The 19,179-nt window shown below is 43.8% G+C and overlaps 1 protein-coding gene across 12 annotated transcripts in view; it reads left to right on the top strand.

Annotated features, from left to right (window-relative positions):
- The window catches only part of Prosap (SH3 and multiple ankyrin repeat domains prosap), a 121,291-nt gene extending 102,118 nt beyond the window's left edge, over positions 1-19,173 (top strand). For 5 of the 12 annotated variants that reach the window (XM_070295192.1, XM_070295191.1, XM_070295195.1 and 2 more), the window contains 14 exons: positions 4,136-4,261; positions 7,785-7,965; positions 8,255-8,574; positions 8,960-9,224; positions 12,216-12,936; positions 13,225-13,457; positions 14,231-14,407; positions 14,598-14,868; positions 14,941-15,142; positions 15,244-15,553; positions 15,648-15,841; positions 16,057-16,224; positions 17,311-17,614; positions 17,692-19,173. In XM_070295192.1, coding sequence (XP_070151293.1) covers positions 4,136-4,261; positions 7,785-7,965; positions 8,255-8,574; positions 8,960-9,224; positions 12,216-12,936; positions 13,225-13,457; positions 14,231-14,407; positions 14,598-14,868; positions 14,941-15,142; positions 15,244-15,553; positions 15,648-15,841; positions 16,057-16,224; positions 17,311-17,614; positions 17,692-18,932 — 4,713 coding nt within the window. In that variant the 3' untranslated portion in view covers positions 18,933-19,173. The remainder of the gene's footprint in view (positions 1-4,135; positions 4,262-7,784; positions 7,966-8,254; positions 8,575-8,959; positions 9,225-12,215; positions 12,937-13,224; positions 13,458-14,230; positions 14,408-14,597; positions 14,869-14,940; positions 15,143-15,243; positions 15,554-15,647; positions 15,842-16,056; positions 16,225-17,310; positions 17,615-17,691) is intronic. The other 7 variants (XM_070295202.1, XM_070295196.1, XM_070295201.1 and 4 more) reach the window with 5 other exon arrangements.
- The last annotated feature ends 6 nt before the right edge of the window (positions 19,174-19,179 follow it).

Raw genomic sequence — 19,179 nt, 5'->3', positions numbered from 1 at the left:
CGAGTCAATCTTGATGGATGGAGAAGAAGAAACGCTCGAATAAACTTCTAGACAAATATTTGTGCTACGGATAAATTCTCGCATTGTTTTATCGTAATGTCATTTTACGCGGACCTTTTATCGCGCGTTGTCACTTCGATCGGCGATCTTAATGGTCAATAGTTATATAACTTAATGGTTATATAAAACTTTCCCTTTAGTATAGATTCGAGATCGTCTGCGATAATTATATCAATCAATGACACCATAATTTTATCAGATGATTTATATCGAAATATTACGCACAACACTATGACGTTTTATGATGAGTCGATAAACTTCAATGATACTTACGATTGATAAAATTATCGCTAGTTTAGGAATATCTGATCGATCTTTCTCTTCAATCAGAACGTGATGGCCCAAAGTTCGCATTCGAACGTTTCCTTGAAACCCTTTTGTGGCGCGTACAGACGACGTAAGCCAAGAGACGCGAGTCCAAAGAACCGCCGTTAAACTCTCGATGACTGCTTTTTTCGATGCGTCCCGGCAATTTGATTTCGTATTCCGCTACGGCGGCCCCGCCTTTCTCTCTTTTCTCTTTCTCTCTCCGGCGCGTAGATCGCAATTTTATGGGTCGTATCTCCTCTTTAACGCCGATGCTGCGTCCGGTACGACGGTTGATTCCACCTCGCCTTTGTGTCGGTCATCCACCCTCTCTTGTCCACTGTCCCTCTGTCTCTACCTTCGCCTCCTACCGCTTTTTTGCGTCATATGTGCGCGATCGTAAGTCGTCTCGATATCGTCGCGTCGCACGAATCAGAGATTAGCGGAAAGTGTGGTAAAGTCTAGTAGATGGATCAATTTACCAGACATTTTTATCACCGAGTGAATCATGGCTTAATTTTGCGAGAATTGAAAAAGATAAGGGCGAAGAAAGAAAGAGAAATTTTATATCGAATGCCTTAAAGTATATTAAATTCTTTTTGACAATGCGTTAAGATACCTTTTACCGAAACAGACGGATGTCTCGAACTCGATCGTCCAGTTTTATCTTACTTTCCCGCAACTTTCGTGATTAAAGCTTCCGCAAACTCGTTTGACTTCGAATGCGAGAGATTAAAAACACCGCGAGGGGCAAAAATTCGTGAAGAATCGACGAATCGAAGGAGACAATGACGATCGGCTGCACGTGGATGCTGCGCGGCGGCGAGCGAAGACGAAAACTCGTTTCGTGCTTCGTTGCGAAGGTTAAAACCGTAACGCTCCTACCCGCCTCGCTCGTATGCGAGCGCGGGCGCTGGTCAGGCCGAGCTTAAACATCGGCGTGGCCGGTCCCCCCTCGCCAGACCGCAATTACATCCCATAAAGCACGATTGAGACACGGCTCGGCCATTATTCTCCCATATACAGGGCCGTACAAAAGGTTCCCGCCGTTTAACGCCGGCGACCCTCTCCTCGCGTCGTTCGCGGGAAAAGCGCAAAAATGCGCCCGTACTTTTGTCGAATTCATCTTCGAGAACACTCGATAAGATTTCTATAAGGATTTGTAAGAGTTGTCTCTACGCGAGATAGTTACATCTCCGAGAATGAAAAATCTGGGGAAAGAGCTTATATCTTCTTCGTCAGAAATTTAGAATAAAAAAAAAATCTCGGGGAAATTTCTTCATAGGTGAAATGTAGGAGAGATTGCAGGAGAATTTATTCGAGGGAACGAGAATCTCGAGTCCTCGAGAGACTTGCGCCCTTCGAAGGAATCGATTCTTTATGACTCGCGCGAGTATCCTCACGAAAAAGGTTACGAGCGAGGCAAGATGATAATGGTAATCAATTCTACTCGATTCTACTTTAATCGTCGATCATTGATTTTTTCCACTCTCTCGGTTCCTATACGACCTTGCCTCTCACCCGTTCCCCTGGTAATCGAAGAAACTCGAAGCACGTTTCGCTATGGTGCGATTATGCCGCCTCTTGGGACTTTATGAAGCAATTACCGCGGCACTAATTAGAGTAGGAGCGCCGGTTTGGCAGGACTGTTTCATTCTTGCCCGGGATAACGTGAGTGACGGGGACGAGCGAGATCAGAGAATGAACATCTTTCGGAAAATTCTCTTTCGATTTTACCCCGCGAAATTATGGTTTCATCTTACTCAATTTATGTCGATTAGAGAAGTTATGGTTAAAGCGGATTATACTTGTGATCTCGATAAATCAAAGGAGGGCGTGATTCTTGGTTTCTACAAAAATCAAGTTTCTTTTGAATTAATTTATTTGCCCACCGCGCTATCCTTCTATGTGCGAATACACATCGTGTTTTATAACCGTTCTGAAAAACAGATTTTTTTTTTTTTCCCCGGAGAAAAAACATTTTATTTCAACATATGGAAATAGAAGAAACTAATTTATCCTATAAAAGCGAGTAGATGGACGTTTGTTAAAGTAGATGAATTTCGCTGACGCAAAGCGTCATTTCCATCTCTTTATTCATATGCGTTACAAATCTCAATTTTAACGACACGTCAGCCCAGCTTTGCATAACGAAGGAAACCACCGACGAGCGTGTCATGGACGTGTCATTGAATCGGCTTAGCGAACGAGAAGCGAAATGAGGACGTTATATCACTGGTAAATGCGAGCCTTGAGAAAAAGCGCACCAAATGCGGTCAGACGAAACCTTTAAAAGCGACGGAAGTACAGCCGCGCTTCTATAATCTGTTCTAGAATGCAACCCGTTGCGCCGCTTATCCTAAACAAACATGATCCATTTAAAATCTTCAACAAGTGTGTGTGTGTGTGTGTGTGTATGTGTGTATTTACGAGCGTATAAATCACAGGTTAAATTTTTAGATTTTAAATCTTTTGATAATAATTTTTCCTTCGCCAAACCATTTGCCGAAGGCATTTTTAGATCAATGTTTTTTATAACGTAAGAAAAAAACGTTGGGTCACATCTGTCGCTAAACGTCCGCGTCCGTTTTCGACGACACGTCAGCTGTTTTCTTTCTTTTTTTTTCGCGGCTTTCCCATGGTCGACCGCATCTTTCCGCCCATCGATATGAGGCGAGGTACGGAGACCCGTAGTTCTTTTCTGTTTTTTTTTTCCCCCGTGCGAAGCCTTTAATTTGGCACGTGTTGCACTCTTGGCTATTGTTGCCATGATTGTCGGGTTGGCACGGCTGTCTTCTTTCGCATCGTCGCCGATCTTTCGTATGGCATAAGCGAAGTATATGGTGATAATGCGCGGTTCTCGGGTGTACCTGGCACGCGTGTTGCTCCTCGCCGTCGCTCTTTTCGCCAATCCCGAGTCGTTACCCGCTAAATATTATAATATCGCGAGAACGAGAGTGCTCTCCCCGCCGGTGTCGTCGATCGTCGCGAATATTGTTAACGCAATCGAGAATTGATTTTCCTCGGCCCTCGTTGGATATTCGTAGGCAAAGTGTAGTTCGCTTTATTATTCGTATTGCTTATGAATACCAAAGACATTGATTTAACAATAGAAATTTGTAGAAAAGATCCTAAACGATTCACAAATTTCAGTATCTAAAAAGATCTCAATCACGAAGATATCTTTTTAGGGAGAAATAGATATATATTAAATATATATGTATATAAATAAAATTTATGTGTATATATGTGTGTGTATAAAATAATTTTTCATGATGTTGTATGATTTTTTTTTTTTAATTTATATATATTGTATATATATAAATATTTTATATATAATTAAGAAAACAAAAAATTATACGCACTACAGGATTAAAGAGAATGGTAAGTTTAACATTATTAATTCTCGCAAAATCCGAATAAATTTCAAGGTCATTAATAATATCTTCATCTATTCGTTCATGAAGTAAATATTACGTTAATTATATTGATGTTTTGCGATATGTACGCACTACGAGTGCGCCTTATTAATATATAAGTATTATGCAATTGCATCGAGTCCCAACAATTATTGAACAGGCATGATGATAATTGGAAAGAGAATGGCTTTTCTTTGTGAATCGACTTAGAAATGCCATGCTTGAAGCTTACCCCGATACAGTTCGTTATTGTTGCATGTGTCGTACGAAAAAGTGGGGGTGGCGGGTCGCTTTGATCCTTCTTCGCGCGATTCACCTGTGCCTTAATATTAAGATTTCATGCCTTGCAGGAATTGAAGGAGAGCTTCAATTACGGCCTCTTCTGTCCGCCGGTGAATGGAAAAGCCGGGAAATTCCTGGACGAGGAACGCCGTCTCGGCGATTATCCATTCAATGGACCCGTCGGGTACTTGGAGGTAAGAAAAGACGCTCTCTTTTCTCATTTTTCATATCTCTGTTAAGTTCTTTCTCGCGACCGGAATCGTCTCCTAATTCGATCGTGCTAATCCCGTTCATTATTATAAGGGAAGAACAATACGCATAGGGATATTTATTCCACTTGCACGATTATATAGTCAGTTTTAATGCACGACGAAAGCTTCCCGTATTAGTAGCGGAAGGGTTAACTAGCTTTCTCGCGTGTACATTAAAGCTGTCAGCAGACCCATTTCATGCCTGATAGGATCTAGTTACGTCATACGTTTCCGAGTTGTTCAATTACATTTCTCTGTTGAATAGAAAAGATGTTACGTTGTTACAGAAGATGTTATATATCTTGTGATATAGAATCAAGTGGAGATTTTACGTCTAAAAAGAGACTAAAAGTTACTAATTATCAAAAACCAAAAAATATTGGGATATATAGAACTTTGTAAATAATGCATAATTTGAAAAGAATATGGAAAAGATATCACTTATAATAATTCTTTCTTATTTCTTTCTTATGGCAAAGACTTTTTCATAAATGATGTCTCTTGTAATCTTCTACGAAAATATATTATTGGTTTTGACAGAACTTTATTCAATGGAACGATGTTTTTAAGAAGCTCTCTTCTTTACTTATTCTCAATTTCGAGTCGAGACGATATATTGTACATAACGTAACTAGAAGGAGAGGTCGCGGAAGTACATATTACGTAATTCATCATCGCGATGATCCTCGCTATCCTTACTGCACATAAATCATTCGGTGGTGTAGCGAATCGGTCTGTTAAAACGGTGACTGTTAAAACGGGGATTCGCGAAAAACAAATAATTTGGTCTCAGGTTAACGAGATCTGGATTCTATCCCGCGGTTTTCTTGCGTAACCGGTAATAATTCTCATCGCCCATCCACCTCGTCGCCTCGTTCCCTCGTCTTTCTCTTCTTCTTCTTCTTCTTCTTCTTCTTCTTCTTCGACCGGTCTCCCGATCGGTTGGTTCCACCCTGCCAGCTGCATATCTCCGCTTCGTCGCGGAAGATTCACTTTCAGGGACGGCTGACTCATACACAGCTTCTTTGAACCGTCTTTAAGCCGCATTCACCTCGCACGAGTTACAAATTACATGAGGCCCGTCGATGAAAAACTTGCGTTTAACAAACACCTGTCAGCGGGATCCCTCCTCGGACAATGAGGCCCCGTGGTTTTGAAAACTCTGCGGAGAGATGTGTCGCAAAAGCCTGAGCACACATAATACCCTCCTTACAACGAGACTTTTATTCTCTTTGTAAACATGGAGACGGTTCTTATGGGGTATCACGTTTCGCAAAGATTTGCTCCTTATTAATATTAATATCGGCATTTCCGAAACGATTTCTTGACAAGGTATAGCATAATTTAGCGAAATAATCGATGTAACAAATTTCTCGTGATATGCAATATTTCATAATACGATGTTTTTTTTTAATATTAAGCGACAATCTAATTAAATTAAATAAGCCGTTTAAAGCTGAAAATTAAATATAAGTATAAAGTATAGTAAAAAAATTGGCTGGAAAGATATAAGATGAACGAAAACAGAGATTATATTTTATTTTAGTTTTCCTCATTTAATACGCGATGGGAATAAAATTATTCAGAGAAGATTTCTTTACCGAGTAAACGAGAACGATATCCAATAAGGGACTACTTATACATTAAGAGGCGCCGAGACATTATTATCGGGCATGAATACGAAATGAACCTTGCGTCTAAATCGCCGGTATTTCGCCGGTAATATCAGCCTTCTGCCAACAAAGATTTCTTATTACAATAATCGTATCCTCCTCTTCCCCTGCTTGTCAATCTCAAACTCGCTTTTGTCACGAAAGCGTCGTAGTCGGACGAGGTAGGTTTCAGGGTCGCTTCGATTCAGTTTCTTTGATCACTTGACGAGCCATTCATTTTGCATGAGTTACGTATCATCGGACAATCCGGGACCAGGACGTGGGCGAGACGAACCACTTTGGCGAATACGAGAATATGTGAATGAAAAGTGAAAATTGACAGCCGCCTGTCGGCGACGGTTGTCAGTCGCGAGAGTAGCGGAGAATAATTAATTGTCAAACAAGCTCGCTGTATTTGCGCGATCCATTCAAGATCATCGTTACGTGTAATTCCTCGTTTTCATCCAGCGGAGAGATAGAATTCGCCTGCTCCCGATATAAAAGTAGCAAAAAAAAAAAAAAAAAAAAAAAACGTTGGAGCTTCCCTGTAATTGTTTTTTTATCCACTCGATATACATATATTGACATTCTGTCGTTCCTCTCTAGAGGGTAAACGAATCTTTGCGATAAGATTAAATTTTATAGCGGCGAGAGGAACCTCGCCTTTCTCAATTTTCACTTTTCACTCGCAAAATTCGCTCGATACCCCTCCCTATCATGAGATAAGCAACACCGTTAGATCGAGCCTTTGAGTTCGCGTTCGCAACGCGATAAAACCTAATCTGATACACGACGATGATAGCAGCGCGATGCACTTGCATATCAGACGCCACCGCGTACATTAGCATAGTAATCTTTATATCGCGCTATTATTATTGCTCATAATGCGGCCACGCGGTCATCTCGAAAAGAAATCGCGCGATGGGACGTAATTCTTTACGCGACATCTTTTTTACAGTGTAATTCTGGCGAAAGCGTCCGCGCGGTTAATAAAAGATGAAAATGAGGTTTTTAGTGTAACTTGTATATAAATTAAATGCTACATATAAATTTACATCGATATATTTTACAGAGGAGAGAGAATCTCGGAGAAATTAAGCGCCAGAAACGCGAATAAATGACGAGAGAACCGTGCTTTATTATTAATTTCCGTATATAGCTTTTGTTTAATAAAAATTGTATTACAATCTAGAGAAGATGTACAATGTAAGAAAGATGAGGGAAGATGGGACGGCTTCGGATTGAATTTTCGATAGAAGAAAAAGAGGAGGGTAGTCTGGTTCAATTTCCTGAAGGCGGAGCCTCTTTCAGTGCTTTACGCATCTTATGTCACATCCGGTTTATTGCGTATTCATCGATAACGAAGAAATGACGAATGTATTCGTGTTCAGTAGATTATAAGAAACAGCAATTATATGGCCGTCCGGGTGAGACGATACCCGCCAATGAGATATACTTAACGATAATGATAACCACGCTCGGCGCTCTCTCTCTCTCTCTCGCGATATATTTGCATAAGTACTGTAGCTACTGGAGCTACTGCAAATCTATACCGCGACAAATTGCACGCGACGATAAGAGTCACAGTTAAATATCTCTGGATATATCATATTTTGCAACGTAATTTATGATTTTATATATTTATGTTGTTATATCATCGTGTAATATGGAAATAATTAGCTTTACGGAGAATGAATTTTACGCTTTTACACGATGGAAAGCGAAGCGTCATTAAAATAGCCGTTCCGTAATAATAGTCGCTGAAATGCCGCGTCTCGATAGTATAAGTGTCATTATTGTCAAATAAATTCCAGCTCAAATATAAGAGGCGGGTGTACAAGATGCTGCATTTGGATGAGAAACAACTCAAGGCTATGCATACCAGGACGAATTTGCGGAGGTTGCTGGATTATGTGCAGAGCAGTCAGGTTGAGAAGATCGCGAAGATGTGCAGCAAAGGGCTGGATCCTAATTTCCACTGTCAGGAAACGGGCGGTAATACGCGTGCGCAATTGCATGAAAAATTGTTAAAACAACTCGCAGTCGTACAGCGTGATTTTCATCAACTACCAACACATTCTAAAATATTAAAAAAAAGAAGTCATCGTAAAATAAATTTATGTAATCATTCTATCGCAAGGGGATTAGTAGTGACACTTTACGATTGCATATTTTCAACTATATAAAAATAATTTAAAATTACAAAAGAGAAATATTTTTTGTTTTTGCGATTGCGAAAATAAAAGAAAAATTCGGAGTTTTTTTTTTTTATTCTTAATTTCAGAGACGCCGTTGACATTGGCAACCACTTTGAAAAAACCGTCGAAAGTTATAATTGCGTTAGTCAATGGTGGCGCTTTACTGGACTATCGAACGAAAGAGGGTTTAACGGCGATGCACCGTGCCGTTGAACGAAACAGTCTGGAGGCTGTGAAAACGCTGCTGGAGTTAGGCGCCAGTCCGAACTACAAAGATACGAAGGGCCTGACGCCGCTTTACTATAGTGTCATTCACAAGACCGATCCGATGCTTTGCGAGACGTTGCTTCACGATCACGCGACAATAGGAGCGCAGGATCTCCAGGGCTGGCAGGAAGTTCATCAGGTACTTCTTTTTTCTATAGTTTTTGCGCACGTTGTAGAGATAATAAAGGATTAGTGGAAGAATATAAAAAAAAAGTAATTTCTTGCGAATATTCTTATGAATCATGAATCTTGATGAGAAAAGATTTGGTTCTCTCATTTCCTTATTATCTTTTAATAAAAATTAAAAACAACCAGTATATTTTTTAAATTTCATCGTTAATCACAATTCTTATATATTCTTTTTAAAACTCGTTACTTCTTTGTAAAGTAAAATTTTGTCCACGAAATGTCGCGTAGAATAATATTCGTATGAACGCTTGGATTAATTGAGAAGAATGCAATTGAACGATACGTTGAATGATTTCCGCCGCTAATACCCGCCTACTCGCGTCGTATGCCCGCAGGCGTGTCGCAACAATCTCGTACAGCATCTGGACCACCTGCTTTTCTACGGCGCTGACATGAATGCGCGCAACGCGTCCGGTAACACGCCGTTGCACGTATGCGCGGTGAATAACACGGACGCCTCGTGCATACGTCAGCTACTCTTCAGGGGCGCGCAGAAGGACGCGCTCAACTATGCGAACCAAACGCCGTACCAAGTCGCCGTGATTGCCGGCAACATGGAGCTCGCCGAAGTCATCAAGAACTATCAGCCGGAGGAAGTCGGTGAGTTATGAACGTCGCACGAAATGTCAAAAATCGCGGACTCTCGCGATGAGGAAAAGGGGAAGGGGGAGGAGAAACGCGGGGGCGCGAGGATCCGGGCGCGGAAGATGTCGAGGTATGATGCCGCAAGAATAAACGACAGACGTTGACGATCCTCTTCCTCTCGTTCTCCTCCCCCTTACGTCCCTCTTTCTGCGTTCTTGCTTCTCTCTCCGGACATTGTTCCGTCGCTCTCGGCGACCCTTGCTCGCGGAACGATAATAACGCGGCGCCGACAGGATCGGTCCTTCCGGGATCACGAATGGGACGAACGGGCTCGGAAGACGGATAACCGTAATCTCATTACTCTCGTCGAGGTTTCTCCATATTCATTTGCCACACCCGCGACGGCTGATCAACATGACTGTCCGATTCTAATCCCCTGTTTACGACCGTGTCTCCTGTATACTGTTATATTTATTAACTAAGTTAAAAATCGCTAATCAGGCAGAAAGGCGTCGAGGTTTAGCGGCAAAGACTTGGCGATTTTTCTCTAATATGGTTTCTAATATAAAAAACGAGAAATAAAAATTGAAATAACATCGGAAGCTTCTAGTAGTCGCCGCTTATCGGGCTATCGGCGATATCGTCCCATATTCCGACTTTAATATCTCACTACGATATCTCGCTCGGTATTGTTTGTTAAAATAAAAAAAGTCGCACATGGCCACGATAGTGTGTGACGTAACAAAGTTAACAGTGCTTATCTCTGATAACGAACGTGAACGTGGCTTAGAAAATACGATGTAGGCATTTCATATTGCATGATTGTAGAGCTGAGCATGGCATGAGCATGTTGGACGCTGTTCTTTTCGTATCTAATATAGAAGTAGACGTTGGGTAGGTAGCTCTTCTCTGGTACGTAGTTACTTATATAGAGGGTGCCTCTCTGAAATTATGTATATATAACACGAGACGCGTTGTGAGTGTGACGTACGTATGTTAATGTACTTATCTATTTACCTGTGTCTGTACTGTGTGACGGGTAACGTAAAATTTTTACAATCATGTCATGGGAATTTTTGGTGGTGATGGTCGTGTATATGACGTCGAGTACATTTGTGATACCGAGAAGAAGTAACGACACTACCTCTTGATAGATTGTGCTTTCCAGTAACTAATGGTACTGTATCTTTGGTTCACTGTCGAATGGATCAATGCTGCCGGATTCGCGTCACAAAATGCATCGATCAGAATCGATTCTCGAATAAATAAACTTCAAACTTAAAAATTTTATGCGATAAAAATAAAATTCTAATTTTAAAATATTAAGAATTATATATTGACTCATCTTTCCGATTTTTGTATCTTCTTTTTATTTATAACTTCGCGTTAAAAATAAATTGACTTTTTGACAGAAGAGTTCCTATTGTATTATTAATATTGTATCATTAATTAATTAAATTAAAAATATATTTTCACGCGATATTGATATTTATTTTCTAGCAGCATTGAATTTGTGCAAGAATGTCTTGATTAGTAAAATGTTTGGTAGTTCGAGATACGTTGTGAATCCACGTGGTCTCACGGATCGTCGGAGTCTGTGGAGCTTGAAAGGGAATTTGAAGAAATTCCGTATTCCGACAATCTGGTGACGGCGACGTCGATCGTTTGTGCACATGACGTATTCCGACGAGATTTATTCGTATAATCTCGAGCACATTGTATCGCACAAAACGGATACAACGGAACGAGGATGAAGTCGTTATCCTTGCGTGTGTGGCTTTCTACCGCTTTCCCGTCTGTACAGAATGTCCCGAAATTGACGAAAGTGCACACGTAACGCGTTGTTTCCGGTGAAAAATTCGAATCTATTTTGCCTCAGCAATCTTTCAAATTTCGAATATATATTTGACATTTTTGGCGATTTAATTATGAAAATTAAAATTACTTCCGGATAAAATTTTCATCTTGAATTAAATCTTCGATAAAAGAATTAAGTAATGATTTTAAATATTTATTTTCAATTTCAATGGATAACGTACGTCTGCTTTCCGTCGATTCTGAGACAACCTGTACACGTCGGCACGATAAAACGACGAGAGCAATACCTGGTTGTTCGGGGTTACCCGGGGAGAGAGCCAATAATCATCATCGTGAAGTAACATTGTGCGCGCGCGCGTAGCTGCGTGCGTGCGTGTGTGCTTGTGTGCAACACAGGGACCGCTTGTATAAATCCGCTTTGCAAAAATCCCGCACGACGATCTTTCGTGATACCGGAAGATCGATCGCGGAGAATGGAGCTCCGAGAGAGAGCTCGAACGTTAAAACTCTTCGCTTCAGCAAACATAATGTACACGATGTGTAACCACGCGACTAAACACCCGCGCCTTCGATAAAACGCGGATAATGACGACCGTATAAAACGATCGTCGCGATACTTAACACGCTCAACGCAGATTAAGTGATTTGTTCGGTATATGTTTCGGTCACGAAAACATTGTCTCCGTGTTGTACTACGCGGCATTTACATGTGTAATCATTTTTAACCCTAGACAGTACAAGCGGTAATCGATGTAATTTTTTTTTTTTTTTTTTTTTTTTGCAGAATTATTATTAGATTTTAAAACGAGAATTTAATAAATTACAATTTTTTTTTTTTTATTGAAATGCGAAAAATTTGATTAAATTAATACATTAAATTATTATTACGTTAAATTATTTTGTATAATAATGTCTTTAAAATGACACTGTTTAGGGTTCGGCATAATTTGCGATCACTATTGCACTATTGCATTTCATTCGATTTTAACGAGCCATCCGACACAATTTTACGTTTCGCCCTTGAAGAGCCGCGTCGACGCTCGTCGGAGAAGATGACAAATATTCTCTGTCTCTCTCTTTCTCTCTCTCTTTCTCTCTCTCTCTCTTTACCTGTCTCTTTCTCTTTCTCTCTTGTAAGGCTAAGTAATTCTTTCTTTACTTAACCTTGCAACCCTTGCGATTTTCCAGTACCGTTTAAAGGGCCGCCACGTTACAACCCGAAGCGGCGCTCGGTGGCCTTTGGTGGCACTTCCACGATGATGACGACGAGCTGCTCAGCAAGTAATCTGGGCACCCTCACCAGGATACCGTCCACCGAACAACACGCGGCGGCGGCGTCTAGCGCCGGTGGTGGTACCTCTAGTGGTACACTCACCAGAACCATCTCTGTGGAACAGTACTCGAGTATCACGCGAGTACCCTCCGCCGAGCAGTACGCTACCGCCGCGAGCCTGAATCGAGTACCGTCCATGGAGCAACCGTACTCTCCGCCTCCACCGTCGTCCGGCACACTCGTCCGAGTCGGGTCCGAGGAAAAATACGCGCCGTCCGGCATCGTCTTGAGCAGAGCCTTGTCCGGCGAACGATACGACGCCACTTTGATCAGAGTACCGTCCTCCGAGCAGTACCCGACTGTTAGTACGCTGACCAGAGTACCGTCCACGGAGCAGTACCCGACCGTCGCGGCGAGCATGAGCAGAGTACCGTCCACGGAACAGTATCCCTCCACCGGTGGAATCACGATCATCGGTCAGTCAACCGAGTCAGTCCACCACGGAAGTCTCGGCAGAGTACCGTCCGTAGAGTCGAGCAGAAACGACTTATTAAACCGAATACCGTCCGAACAGAACGGTCACCGATTAACGTCGGAGTACCAGAGTCCAAATTCTTTGAGAGATCCTAACGCGAGGTAAGCATTAGATGAAGAGTCGCGCGTGCACCGCCGATCACTGGATAAGCGTGGCAAAATTAAAAAATATGAAACGATGCCTCGAGTTATATGTCATCGCAATGATGACTATTCGTGCGGTACGTTCGCGGTCGCCGATGCTTCTCCCTGATCAGAACCTGACCATCACATATGCTGGCTAACTAAAGAAGGATACATGTGGGCCACACACGTGTCTTGGTTAGCGTCTTGGTCAGTGCGAAGCATCGATCGCCTATGTATCCTAAGAGTTGTACGCATCGTTTCAAGATTGCCGAGTGCCGCGGAGAATTATACGAACTTGAGAATGGAGGGTCTGACGAGGCTGCAAGAGCACCGGCTCGAGCTACAACATCGCCTCGATATGCACAGAACACAGATGGAGATGCCGCCGTCGCCGTCGCCTAGCAGCAGGAGCTTAGCACCTTTCAGCTCGGCCAGTTCGAGCTTGTCTGAAGGCAGCAATCAACCGTCCGGCGAGGATTCGGCCAGCATCGTCACAGGTACACTAATTCTTTTTTCTTTCTATTCCTTTCGATTCCCCTCACTGTTCGATGATGAGGAAAATTTGCTCCTCGATGATTCACAAGCTGCGGAAATCAACACAAATACGCGTAGATACCCTGGACAAAAGGAAATCAACTATTCCCGAAGGTACGAGGAAGCGGACAAGTTCTCTGCGCGAAAGTTTGTCGCGCGTAAAGCGACAGCAACTAAACAATTATTAAATGCAACATCATCATGTTTATATGTAGTACCATCACCACCAAAAACCGGCGGTGCGCAAAGATGGTCGAACGACACGATGAGAGTTAGTCGGACGTTGGCTTTGATGGTTCGTGCATGCTTCCGTTTTGATGTCCCCGAGGATATTAGAGATCCTGAATTTAGTGACTCCTCCTCGCGAGCGAACTGGGCGAGGTCTTCTCGCTTGAGAAGACGCTGCGCTTAACATTCATTAGAGGCCGCTTCTTAAGATGCGACAAATGCAATACGGCTGGCAATGTTTAAAGCTCTTATTGCCGTCGTAAAGCACATTTTAGGCGAATCAAATTGAATTAATTTATTAATTTATTTATTTTTAAGGCCAAATACACGCTGAAGTTTTGATTTAGCGTTAAGAGTTAGCTATTCTTTCTTTCTCTCTCTCTTTCTCTCTCTGTCTTTCTTAAGAAGTTTCGATTTCTTGCATGGCGTTTATCGGCTTTATCGTAAGGCGATGCGGATCAAACATGAGGTATCACGCTGAGTATATCTGACCGTTGTCGATTTCTAGACAAGAGCCTCGGCGACACGGCGTCCGACGTGATCAGCGACAGTTCCGGAGTAGGAACCTCGCAGTCCGACACGACCAATTCATTATCCATTCCCGGTACGACGGTTGTCTGCGTGGAGAGCTACAACAGCGGGATCACTGGCCATCTGACTATCAATCAAGGAGACATCCTTGAAGGTACACCATCAGGCAATCCAACAAACGTACTCCTCTCTCTCTTTCTTTCTCGTCTAGCTTCGTTGACTTTGATTTGACAGCGACGAGCGATGTTTCGTGATTTTCCATGTGTTTCCCGTAATTATTCTCATGTTCCGTGATGTAGGATGATGACTGTCTCACTCTGTCTCTCTCGATTTCTGTTTTGTAGGTAACGTCCAGAAATATTATTCTGATAGCAAGCGTGTTTTTGTTTCTTTACTTTTAACAGTCACCGGTGCCACCGATTGCGGCCTTTTGGAAGGGATTCTACGTGGACAAGGTACCGGTCTATTTCCCGCACATTGTGTTCAGGAAGTCAGGCTGCGTCATACAAACATACCTCTGGGCCCGCAACCCGCCAGGGACGGACGAAATCGGGTTCTAGGTCGCAGGGAGTCGCAGCATAAATACTTTGCTACTGCGCCTAGATTAAAGAAGCCGTAAGTTCAATGTTCGATAATATTCTTATCCTACGGTTAATGCGAGATCCAATTGTATCTTTGTATTTTCAGCGTCACGTCGGAACCCCGTACTGTTGTTCTTCATCGTTCGAGGAAAGGCTTCGGGTTCGTGTTGCGCGGCGCCAAGGCTACTTCGCCGCTAATGGAGCTAACGCCGTCTGCCAGATATCCGGCGCTACAGTATCTGGACGACGTCGATCAAGGAGGTGTGGCCGATTTAGCGGGTCTCCGAAAAGGAGATTTTCTTATTCAAGTAAGATTATATCGCGGATATTGATTTAATCTAATAATTTTATATGTAATAACATTTTATATTGTTTAAATCGCGAAATCATTCTTTTACGAATGTTTCAGATTAACGGCGAGGACGTGACGACGGCCTCTCACGAACACGTAGTCGACCTGATCAGGAAATCGGGAGAGTTGGTGCGAATGACAGTGGTTTCGCCGGTGATTAGTCTTCCGAATTCTCAATCTGCGGCCGCGTTGCCAACTAGTCAACCTATCCAGAGACAATATGCGACTTTACCGCGTAAGGGTAACACCAATGTAGTGATCGGTGGTACGCTCGGCAGATCTCCGGCTCCCGTACCACCACGGAGAGACCCGAAGACGACACTAAGCGTGGGCCGGGCGAGGGCGCGATCGATGGTCGCAGGATTAGGTAATAAATTAGATATAAATTAAATTCCGTTTTTGCAAGATTACATACATAAGAATAAACACGATGCTACACATTTGTCATGTTTCTCCTGCAGAAGGAGGCGGTGAAAGGGATGATCGCGACGAAATCGCGTCGACTGGTGCAAAATCGAGCAGCGCGGAATCGATTCACATGCCACAGCAGCCCTCGACCGGATCGAATACTGGTCAGAACACTCCGGTGCAACCGAGAACGGCCAGCATCCGATCGCGTCCAACGTCCAGCAGGATTACCGCTGCGGAACTCGAAGTAATTATCTCTCGCCTCAATTTGCGGGCTGTACATGCACCGCAACGTGCTCTCTCTCTCTCTCTCTCTCTCTCTCTCTCTCTCTCTCTCTCTCTCTCTCTCGCTCGCTCGATTATACTGAATCTATCCGTGCGCTCGTTATCTCCGAATTGAATGGCATTTTGTGCACGAGATGAAACCGAGGCTTCAGTTTCGTCCTTTAATTTCTCTTCCAGGAACTATTTCAGCGGCAGCAGGGTAGCGCCGGTGGTCAGTACAGCTCGTCCATGATGAGCTCGTCTCACTTTCAGACTACTGGTCAGTCAACCAAGTCACATCCGTCGTCGCCTGCTAAGACCGGCAGGGTGTACGCGAGCGTAGCGGAGATGAAGCGCAAGGGCAAAGTAAGGATGACTCGCCACATTCTCAAAGTTACAAAGAGCGCTCGCGTTTCTCTTTTTAACGTTTCCCTATATAAGGTAAAATTAAGTCCCCTTGATGAAAGCTGCCCTAATAATGGACGTTAATATGTTTGTTCATCTCATCCAGTAGCTTGATCGAACTCTCCCTTTAGATAGCTACTTTTAATAATTCCCTAATCTCTAAATAAACATTTCTCTTTTTTCTGCTCGTTTTTCTCTTATGGTACCTACATCAAATAGTAATTTATTAATACCTGGCGGTTAAGGACACATCCCTTTAAAAAAATGCCTACCAGCGTTCGAAAGAGTCGTCTGGCGTTCGGTGAATCCTCCTCTCTTCTCTTTGGGCAATGGTAATGGTGGTTCTTTTCTTTTGCATGTATGTTATAGTTTGCGCGCAAGCCGGTGCGAACGCACAGCAAGGGACGGTCCTGGTGCGGACGAGATGACGAGGACCACTACTTATATTACTGATCCAAAATACTTTGTTTCTAGCTCGTCCGTGGCTTGCATGATTTCAGGTGACTAAGCCATTTGCTAAATGAAACAGAAATCTGACGTCCGCGAGGGCGTTAGGTGCCACCTACGTGCTTCGTGTTCACGCCTCAAGTATAATTAACCAGTTGCGCATTTGCATTTTAACCAAGTTTTTGCGATTTCCTTCAGTTCCTTAAGTCGTTCTTCGGGATTGGTTCTGTAAGCATGGAAGACAGACGATACGTCATTATCTTATTACGTGTACATTCTTCGCAGCATACGACAGCATTAACACTTAGATAATCTTTCGTAAGCAAGCAATGGTAATGGTAGTGGGTTAGCGGTAGTTACGGTAGTTTGGAGTTTACGCTTAGCAGGAGTATGCTTCGTTATCATATTTCTCCAATATTTCTTTCTGTGCCTTTCTGTGTTGTACTCTATTCTTTATCCTTTCACCGATCCAGTTGTAAATTGCAATTCCTTAATAAAAAAAAAAAAAAAAATTAATGAATTTTGCGAATTATCAAGGCGATGACGTCAACTGTTCGCGAGTTGCAGCCTGTACGAACCACTTGTCCTTTACATTTACAGTCGCAATCAAAAGTACGCTTCTTTGGCGGCTTGGGCGGAGGTTCCGATCTTCACAGAGATTTCCACAGCACGCCGGATCTTAACGTTCAAGCGCAATCTTCGTCTCTTCTGGCGCCCAAGTGCCATAGAAGCCAAGAAGATGTGAATACCTTGAACGGTAGAAACGGGCTTCCACCGCCGAATCATCCGCCGCCACCTCCGCCAGTCGGGCAAGTCATCAAAGTGAATGTCGGCGCCAACGTGCCGGATGTCGTCACTCCAGCCTCGGTTTATGATAACATGGCGCACATCCAGCAAGTCAAAGGTAATAAACGAAGTTTTCCGCCATTTTGCTTCTGTATATTAAAGTAATTGAATCGTAATCCTCGTTTGTTTTTGCAGAACTCGCGGCGGCCACGGTCGAAGGTGGTTATGGAGTGATGTCGAGTTTCCGACCGTCTAATAGTGCAAAGCTATATGCCTCGCCGGAGGACATGAAGACCGTCGGTTACCGTTCACGCAGTTTACCGGCTAACCGCCCGCATCTCAGGAAATCTCATAGTCTGCGCAATCCGCCAAACAACACGATGTTTAAGCCAACCGGCAGTCAACAGGCGCTGAACAACAATGTCGGCAACATGAACAGCAATGGGAACGGTAACAATCAGTACGCGCAACCGCTGAAGACTACTAGGAGTCACAGCACGGCTGGTATCCGCGAGCGGAAAAAGAAGACCGTCGTCTTGAACTCCAGCTCGTCCGTCACGAATCTTTCGTCGATCGCGTCCGGCGCGAATGGAACGACTGTGCCGTCTAATTCGGCGCCGCCAATTCCCGAGCCAGATTACAGTCTATCAGAGTCGGAGAATGATGACGACGAAGGCGAGGACGACGAGACGGACGAGGACGGTGAATCAGAAATTGCGAAGGAGCTTGAGAAAGCAGCGGCACGGGAAAAACTGGAGGCAACGCGAGAAACATCCGGCAACTCCAACACGTCCGGCTCGAGCTCGTCGGGAAGCGGCTCATTACCACACTCGTTCAGCGTCGAAGAGATCCAAAAGGTTCGCACGCAACTTAAGTCGTCCAAGAGCCATCCAAACGACTTCCTGCTACAGACGCAGCAGTCGCTCGTCGAGGACGGCGACAATAGCTCGAGCGGCGTTAGCTCGGATCAGGACGTGCCGGTGGGCCCGCCGATGGGCTTTGACGACACCGCTGTGCGGAATCTAGCCAATCAGGAGAGCAATCAGCATTCGGGAGGTGCGGCTCTGCTAACTACCGGTGTCAACCCGATTGACAAGGAGAGCAGTCAAACCAAACGACCCGGTTACGGGGGCAGCGGTTTGCTGACTAGGCACGCGGTCAGCCTGGCGCAACTGCCGCCGCCGATCGAGGCGGATGCCGAGGAGCAGAACAATGATCTGTTTGTGCCGCCGCCGCCGGAATTCAACGCAGGTCCGTCCGCCGGCAGCCAGGATCAAGAAGTACTGGTGTTTGCACCACCACCGCAATTCTGCGATAACAAACTTCAACAGCAGCAGCAGCAGACCACATCACAGAATCGTGTTAAGATAATCGGCGCGATTCCCAAGGTTGCCGGAAACCAAGTAAAGGCATCGGGCGGAAGGGCATTGCCGTAAAAGAAAAATCCGCCCTAAATTATAGCACGGATGTCTTGTTCGCGTATATCTTCGCTACGCGAACAGAAGAAGGTTTGTAACACGTAATTGGTAGATCGCGATTTCAAAGTCAATATATTTAGAGGTTTTTCTGCCTTTTCGGTAATGTAATCGCCGCGCGACGAGCATATTAAATTTGAACTATATCGCTGAAAAGCGATCGACAGTCCGCGCGGACGTGCTGTCGTATATAAAGCGTGATCGGCTT

This window comes from Polyergus mexicanus, unplaced genomic scaffold (genome assembly GCF_030449975.1).
Source record: "Polyergus mexicanus isolate NDT 795.1 unplaced genomic scaffold, iyPolMexi1.0 SCAF_4, whole genome shotgun sequence".
NCBI classification, from domain to species: Eukaryota; Metazoa; Arthropoda; class Insecta; order Hymenoptera; family Formicidae; genus Polyergus; species Polyergus mexicanus.
The sequence above is the reverse complement of the archived record's forward strand: the minus strand, read 5'-3'. Positions and strand labels throughout refer to the sequence as shown.